At 40.3% G+C, this 8,686-nt stretch overlaps 1 protein-coding gene across 1 annotated transcript; it reads left to right on the top strand.

The window, feature by feature from the left end:
* The first annotated feature begins 1,026 nt into the window (after positions 1-1,026).
* hyal2a (hyaluronidase 2a) lies at positions 1,027-7,801 on the top strand. Its single transcript, XM_033627801.2, has 4 exons — positions 1,027-1,316; positions 3,391-4,363; positions 4,890-4,979; positions 6,650-7,801. The coding sequence occupies exons 2-4, from the start codon at positions 3,434-3,436 to the stop codon at positions 7,040-7,042; spliced, it is 1,413 nt and encodes a 470-aa protein (XP_033483692.1). The 5' UTR covers positions 1,027-1,316; positions 3,391-3,433; the 3' UTR covers positions 7,043-7,801.
* Positions 7,802-8,686: the final 885 nt, after the last annotated feature.

The raw sequence follows: 8,686 nt of genomic DNA, 5'->3' as shown, positions 1-8,686 counted from the left end.
AGGAACTGTAACAAGACACAAAATAACTACGAAAGGGGCTAAACAAACACAAAGAGACACATGATGATCTTAAAGAGACAAAATTTAAGTATAAAAAGGGGCAAAATAACCAAAAAGGGACAAAACATGACTGAAGAGATACAAAATGATTTCAAAGAGACAAAAAATGATCTCAGAGACAAAAAATGATCCCAAAGAGACAAAAAGTAACTACAAAATGGGGTAAGCTGGGCAAAAAGAGACACAACATGACTGAAGAGACACAAAATGACTATAAAGAGACTCAAAATTATTTCAAAGAGACAAAAAGTAACTACAGAATGAGGCAAAATAATCAAAAAGGGACACAACATAACCGAAAAGACACAAAATGATTACAAAGAGACACAAAACAATCGCAAAAAGACAAAAAGTGACTACAACAAGGGGCAAAATGGTCAAAAAGGGACACAACATGACTGAAGAGACACAAATGAATGTGTGTTTCCAGTCCAATGTAAGAGAGGTGGTTATTTGTCTGTGCCCAGTGGCCCATTGTCTCATAATCTGCTCATGGTTAATTCATATGAAAGAAGTGTGGTTTGTCTCTGCTCTTCTTACTGGTTTGAAGTGGACTGATTTAAGAAACTTCAGGTGTTTTAAGGACTAATTTCTAAAAGCCATAGTATTGGTAAGCTATATCTGATTGTAATGTAGCCTAAAGGTCACGGGAACACAGTGGTCATTTGTGGGCATGATCTTATTTTTAGGGATGTGGCATACTGGCCCGCTGTGACCTTCTATGAGTCTTGACATTGCTGCTTACAGTGTATCTGTTTCACGGCGGTGGTTGAAAACTTTCTTGGACTGATTCATTCACGGAAACGGGAAATATATTTAAAAGCACCATTAAATCAAAGCTTTAGTTCACTCGACTTGTACCTAAAGTTCAGCAGATTCGAGGTGACGAAGCACGTCACTGTAACACATTTGACACGCTGACGGAGTTGTCAGGATGTCCGGTTTGTTTCGCTGCTCCCCCCTTTTTCCCAGCATGAATGGAACATCCTGAAAGTGGTTGGCTCGCGGGGCAGTAGCAACTGACAACATCGCGGGGGGCAACTTCACTTCTCTTCACTTTACCGACCGACAGTTAGAAGATACCTACCATCAACGTATACCCTCGTAAATTCTCCCCGTCGTCATTTAATTACGTCAAAGCAATGTTCATTTTGATATTTCTCAATTTGTTTTGAAGCGACACTCACTAAAAGAAACGCGGCTTCAAGTAGCAGGCTTCTGGTTTTTGGGAATGCTTCCGAAGTCTGCCAGTAAAGGTAAGTTTGTCCAACTGCAGTTAGACTTTGCTGTTGACTTGATTCAGTGCTAAAAAAATCAAAAACTGTAATTTAATTGAAGTCAGTTAATGTTAACTGTAACATAAGGGGATGTGAGGGCTTTATGAATCTCTACATTTAACGTTAACTATGCGAAGATGCTTTTTTTGTACTTCTAATAAAGACGAAAACTAGCTAGATTTTTGTTCGTCTTCAATGTAGCATTGATAATACAATCTAGCACAACAGTTAAATGCCACTGTAGCCTATTTTCAGGCTCAGAAATTAAAAGCATTACTTATAACTTTGAATCAGTACACTTAAATTTGTCATATATTAGGAAAGAAAACAAATTCAGATTTCCCCTGTGAGATGTTGAGGGTCACAGTGACTTTCTGTCAGTTAGAGGACGCATAGCAAAAAGACTTGGGGTGCTCTGCGCACATAATTAAGATGCTTTCAATAAATAAACAAATAACCAGAGGATGTCATTATACACACACCCTCTGCGTCTTTGTAGCTTTGATTGCCTCTGAAACAAAATCTGGGCTCTGAATTTCAACAGTTGTTAGATTCTTTAAAGACTTTAAGAAGTGCAATGTGTTATTTTCATGGTCGAGGAAAGTTAGATCAATATTTGTGAACATGAGCTACTCTATTTCAAAGCCAGAAACCAGAGAAATAAGTCTTAAACTTGTGATGTAAAAGGGTATAAAGCCTGGAGCTGCTCCACAGACAATGAATTGTGGACCCACAGTTTGTTGTTTTGGTTTTTATCCCTAAATTGGCTTTATTCTGTTGAGTTCTTACTTCTGAAACAGAAATTATACCCATATCAACCAAATCGAAATGTTTATTTACAATGACCTACAGGTAGCTAGAAAATCCTTGTGTTTTGTACCTAAAATCAAACAGCGCTGAGCAAAAGCTGCCTTAATTAGTTAGTTTTTAGGCAGCTAAAAAAAGGCTCCCCAACAAAAACACTATAAATTGAAGCTTACACTATATTTAGAATATTTTCACCACTTTATCCTGTCATCAGACAGCCTTTTCAGACAAAATTGACAAAAACTGTAATTTTACTTGGCAGAGCACTGGAGTTACAGGTCTACTATGGCTTCGTTTGCTTAGTGTGAAAGGTACAGCGGAGCAAATATGCAAATATAGCATACACTTACTCTGATAATGATTTTATATTCAGGTGGCAAAAATGTAATTGCTGCAGGCCCGTCCACAGAAGTACATTGCTTAGCTTTTGTGTTGGTCAGTTTGGTTAAATAAAGATGATAACAGAGTACATAAAATAAGCACAGCAGAAACGTCACATGTAAAAAATATTTGGCGTAAAATCACAGTAAATTACTGGCCAAATATTGCATGACTTTCACAGTAAGCTTCACAGTAATTTACTGCTAAATATCTTCACAGTAACTTATTGTAACTTCACAGCTGTGATATTACAGTAATTTGTTGTAAACTTACAATTGTATACTGTAACTTCACTGCTGCAATGACCATGGAATTCCTGTGATACTACAGTATGTAATTGTGGAATTAAAGCATCTAGTTGTTCATACAGAACAACAATGGCCTGTACTTTTACATTTTTACTGTGAAGTAATGCAGTATTTGGGCCTGTAAATTAACTGGGTAGGTCTATCTTTAAACATTAGAGTTAGGCTTAAAATGACAACAGAAATCAACAAGTTTGTCGATTTTACGTACCTCCGTAATTGTAATGTGCTCAGAGCGTTCCCCTGTGTGCTGTCAGTGTCTTCTGTAACATTTTTCCTTATTCATGGTTTATGGAGTAGCTCCAGACTTTACCCTATGGCATCACAAATTTGAGTTTTAGCACCCTTTGGATTTGGGAGAGAGTTGTTTATGTTAACTTTTATTTTTCAGACTGTCTTAGACCATAGAAATAACATGTATGCATTTTAACAATGTTAGTAGTTCCCCCTTTAAACAGCCTTTTGTATAACGAACTTAATGAATGAATGTACTGGGGACTGCCACTTACTTGAAAAGTACACACAGTAAGCTAAATTTTCATCTCCTCTGTGACTTGTAGAGCAGAGAGCGGCAGTCCTATCTGTCAATTCCCATCTGAAGACATGTTGTACTGGACTCTGCCTGACTGGAAAGTACTGCTGCTGATTGTGCTTCTGTGGAACCGCCTCTCTGCTTTGGAGCTGAAACCCACAAGATGGCCACTGTACTCACAAAAGCCTCTACTTCTCGCTTGGAATGCCCCGACCGAGGACTGTGCCCCAAGACATGGTATTCACTTTCAGCTGGACCTCTTCCAGATCGTGGCCTCACCCAATGAAGGCTTTGTTAGGCAGAACCTCACCATCTTCTACAAGGAGCGCCTGGGCTTGTACCCCTTCTTTAAGCCAGATGAAACGGCGGTAAACGGGGGGCTGCCGCAGGTGGCTAGTCTCACGCACCACCTGGATAAGATGCCGGAGGGAGTGCAGAAGTATATACGGGAACCAGACGCTACGGGTCTGGCAGTTATTGACTGGGAGGAGTGGCGCCCGCTCTGGATACGTAACTGGGAAAACAAAGATGTTTACCGCAAACATTCCCGTGAGTTGGTGCGTCAGAAGAACCCGATATGGCCTCCAGAACAGGTGGCAAAAGTAGCCCAGCAGGAGTTTGAGATATCTGCCAGGAAGTTTATGTTGGAGACGCTGCGGTATGCCAAGAACCTGAGGCCCAACCAGCTGTGGGGTTTCTACCTGTTCCCCGACTGCTACAATCACGACTACAGACGCACTCTGGAGAACTACACAGGCCGCTGTCCTGACGTGGAGGTGGCCCGCAACGAGCGGCTGAAATGGTTGTGGACTGAGAGCACGGCCCTCTTCCCTTCTATCTACTTGGCCACTGTGCTACGTTCCTCAAACTCAGGACGTCAGTTTGTCAGGAACCGAGTAAAGGAGGGGATGCGTTTGGCATCATCAGGCGATGGGTTGGCACGTCCTGTCTTTGTGTACACCCGGCCCACCTACATCAACTCCCTGGAACAGCTGACAGAGGTGAAATCACAGCCATGTTTTCTTTACCATTCTGGTGAAGTTTAAAAGACTAATGTGTTGCTGTGCAGTGTCAGTCATGTATGATAATACACGTTTAGGAAGCAGAGGATATGAACTTTTTTGTTCCCCTCTCAGTCACAGTGTAGCTCTAACATTCAGCTCCCTCTCTGATCAGTGCATGCTGCATGGAGCTATAGCTCTGCTTTTCCTTATCGGCAGCCACAGTCCTTTCCTGTTCTGGTAGCTGACTGACACCCCAGTACCTCTCATTTATCTGGAATGGGCAGGATGGGTGTTGGTCAAGTTGAAAATCTCGCTTACACCCTATAGACTATTTCCTTATGGGAGAAAGGACAGATAAGAGCTGGTGCTGCGCTTTACATACAGTAGCTTATGCCCCGCTAACATTTTGACCCTGTTGTAGTGATACTCAATACTGTATTTTTTCCTGTGCTTGCCCTGTAGTCTTAAAAACGTAAAAGGTTAAATGTGATGGCGGTTTAAAGTGCTATATCACCTTTTACAGACTGACCTCGTCTCCACCATTGGGGAGAGCGTGGCTTTGGGAGCAGCTGGAATCATCATGTGGGGAGATGCAGCTTATGCAGGCAAAAAAGTAAGCATGCACTCTCTAATTATGATACAAACACATTAATCACTCAGACACTACTTACTTAGCGTAAAAATTTTTGCCATGGATGTTATCATCTGGTAAGTTCTGACCCTGCTGCTCTCTTCAGTCACGTGCACAGTCATTTGATAACTAACAAATATCCCTCAGTGCTCCAGATCAAAGTAAGTGGCTTGAGTCACATGGATGTCCTCAGATACACAGGAGATTTCTGTTGGGCAGTCCAGTCACCAGAATAAAATGTTGGCATTGTGTGTTTCTGCCACAGATATGATATCATTTCAACATTTCAAGTAATGTAGGTCAGAGTGCATGTATATTAGCTGAGTTACTGGTGGATGGTGTGACACCAAGGCAAGACAGTTGGCAAGCTGTTGAACCCAACAGAAGCAGATATTTTTTAACAACACTTAAGCCAAAATTTTCTGTTTTAGTTTTTTTTTTTTTGTGCCTAAATCTAAAGACTTGTTAACTGCAGCGTTGTCACAACATAAAATTTAGACTTAAAACGTAAAGAAAGGTAAAGTTTCAGCACATCTGCTACATAGGAAATGTACAAATGTCACATATCCATGGTTTGTATAAAGTTACAGTGCCAATGGTTATTCTGGTGGTTATGTGTTGGTTTATTTGGTTCAGTCACATGTAGGCTGCAAGGTTATCTAATAACAAGTCGTGTTTGTTCCCAGTTGTGAAGGAACAGATTTTGCAGAACAGTATTGTCAGTGCATTAACTCTGAGAGATAAAGGTTTTGGATGATTAGCATTTGCCCGAACGAACATAGACTACATATGTCTTATGTAGCTGGACTTTAATATAAAAAGTAAGAACAGTAAATGACCACACACTTGTTAAAAATTAGCAGACAAGCATTTATTTATTAGCATATACATGGTAACTGATAAACTGACTCACATTTGTATAGCACCTTTCTAGTCTTCCAACCACTCAAAGCGCTTTGAGTCACGTTCACAGATTCACCCATGCATTCACACACTGGTGACCAAGGCTACCACACAAGGTGCTACCTGCTCACCTCAACATTCACACGCACCCACAGGCCAATGGCACACCTGCTCTCCCTCCCGAGTCGCAGCCGATACATCTCTTTATTCTTCATTAATATAGACAGTTTCTATCCATCTTGTGTTTTTAGGGAGTGATAAATAGAATATATACTGCACCCTTTCAATATGAAAATGCATCGTATTCTTCCGTTGTTGGTGTTTATTTTGGATCAGTTGGCACATTTTACACTGGATGACATCAAGTACCATGTAATTTAAATACACATTCATCAATTACTGACAAGAATACAATGCTAATTTCACCATTTGGACAGTGACTGCTTTTTCTTTTGTTACTTTTTGCTGCTGATACTTTTAGTAAAACATTTGAATGCTGTGACAGAGTATTTGTGTATACTGGTACTACTTTCACCTTAGAAAGGAATCTGAATGCTTCATCTTCCACTGAATGTAACACAGGAAACTGTTAAAGTTACGACCCTGAACCCAACCCCCGTGATTAATGTAGTTAAAAAAAACATTGTCAGGTTTGGTGTTAAAGGCCGGCAGTGCAGACTCGCCTTATTGTGAATCTTGACCCAAATGAGTGATGACTGTGTGTTTTTTTTTTTCTTCTTCCTCCCCAGGACAGCTGCTCTGACCTGGACACATATCTGCGGGGTCCGCTGAATCAATACCTCCTCAACGTTTCCACGGCAGCAGAGCTATGCAGCCAGACCTTGTGTGGTTCTCACGGCCGCTGTCTGCGCAGAAACCCAGACAGTGATGTTTACTTGCATCTGAACCCCCTCCACCACTCTATCATCATGCTGGGCGGCAAGGCGAGGGTCATCGGTGACCTCGGCGATGAAGAGAAGACCAATTTTCACACCAGCTTTCAATGCCAGTGCTACAGCGGCTATCAGGGAGTGGGCTGCGATCAGAAAGACCCTCTGCACCAAAGAGGGATGGCATGTCAAATCGTGGCGTCAGCACTGCAGTGTGCCATCTTACTGATTATCTCTGTGCTCCTCTTTTAAAACACCAAAATACTGACATGGCTGCATTTTATATGTCTAAATACTGGCGCACATTAGACAGGAATTGTAAGGAGTGAGGAGTGTCTTTCTTTTCTCTTTATTTGCTGTAAAATATGGATGACACAAGGTGAAATTTTATAAGAAACACTGTGGAAATTGCAAAGTTATATTTGTTTATAACTTTTAATCTTTTTTTAAACATCGGAGGGCTCGCTGGAAATGACCTTGTTTACATTTTGCTCTCAGTTTCCCCTCAGTCACTGTTTCCCAAGGTGTCCAATTCCATGTTTCTCATAGTGATGATGGTTTTTTCAGGGGGGGAAATATGCCGAATGAGTCAAGTTGGTAGGCGTGTGGTGAAAGTGGAATTGATGCACTTAAATCTGGTGATAGCACAATGTATCTGAAGTGCCTGATCTTTTTTCAACATCGACCTCTCTTTGACATCTGATGTTCCTCTGGAGGCAGTTGCAGTATTACTATTTATTTGAATGTATTTTTAGGTGTTTTATATGATATTTTCTTATTTTTGTGTCCAAAACATGACTACTAGTTTGCCCTTAAAACATAACAATACTCGATTTATACTAAAAATAAGTCTTTTCTGTATTTCAGTAGCTACTCTACATCAGAAGCACAATATAAAAAGCACATTTCAGACACTTTGTATTTTCCACAATTTCACATACATGACCGCCTCTGTCTTTGTGCTGTTTTTCAAATTTGATGTTTGTCTAATTAAATAAACTTTTGTGTTGAGGTCCTTGTGTAATTTCTTTACAGATTACTGGGCACAGGCCCAAGGACCCAAAGTGTCACGGACCTCCATGACCTTATCCTGCAAAATGTCAGTCAAATTAACACATAGTAACCAGGAAGAGTCACAAAACAACATGATATAGAAAATCTACCCTTGGTCAGTTTTAATTTTGATGAATAACAGAATAAACTTGATGAGCCTCAGCTGATCTTACTTAAATACATCTGTTTTTCACAACACAAATCTGATCAGAAGAACGTGGCACAGTATGTGTGCTTGGACAGAGACAAACCAGAAAAGTAACAGAGCAGTGATTCAGCCTTATACAGTGTATCACACAGGTCATACAGAAGCATGTGTAATTACAGCACCTTAGAGGAATCAAAACAATGTTGTGTAAAACAATGTTGCAATCTGTTTACCGCTGGAATCTGAACATCTACGAGGTCCTCATAACCTTTAGACACCCCGAAGCCTTTTCACATGCCAGCATTCAGACAGTGAAAGACTAGGAGGCCTCTGAAAATATCTAAACTATGACCGTGGAGAAATCGTAAATCTTCATGCAGATGTTATTATTATTCATGATGACATTCATATACTTCCATATTTAATAATTTTTCCGTGACAAACCACAAGGAGACACAAAATGACCACAAAAGACACAGAATTAAGTCAGTGAGACACAAAATGACTTCAAAAGACACACATACAAAGTGACAAAATATAACTGAAAAAGACACAAAACTACCTAAATAAGACTCAAATGACTACAAGAAGACACAGAACAACCATAATACGACACAAAATTACTATGAAGTGGCACGAAATGGCCAAACAAGACACAAAATTACCCTAGAGCAACATAGAATGTCTACAAAAAG

This window comes from Epinephelus lanceolatus, chromosome 1 (assembly GCF_041903045.1).
Source record: "Epinephelus lanceolatus isolate andai-2023 chromosome 1, ASM4190304v1, whole genome shotgun sequence".
Classification (NCBI taxonomy): Eukaryota; Metazoa; Chordata; class Actinopteri; order Perciformes; family Serranidae; genus Epinephelus; species Epinephelus lanceolatus.
Note: the sequence above shows the minus strand (reverse complement) of the source record. Positions and strands in the feature narration are given on the sequence as shown.

Coding starts and splice junctions, on each gene's coding strand:
- hyal2a (XM_033627801.2), top strand. CDS start 3,434: ATGTTGTACTGGACTCTGCCTGACTGGAAAGTACTGCTGCTGATTGTG. Junction 4,364..4,889: donor CCCTGGAACAGCTGACAGAG/GTGAAATCACAG, acceptor CACCTTTTACAG/ACTGACCTCGTCTCCACCAT. Junction 4,980..6,649: donor CAGCTTATGCAGGCAAAAAA/GTAAGCATGCAC, acceptor CTTCCTCCCCAG/GACAGCTGCTCTGACCTGGA.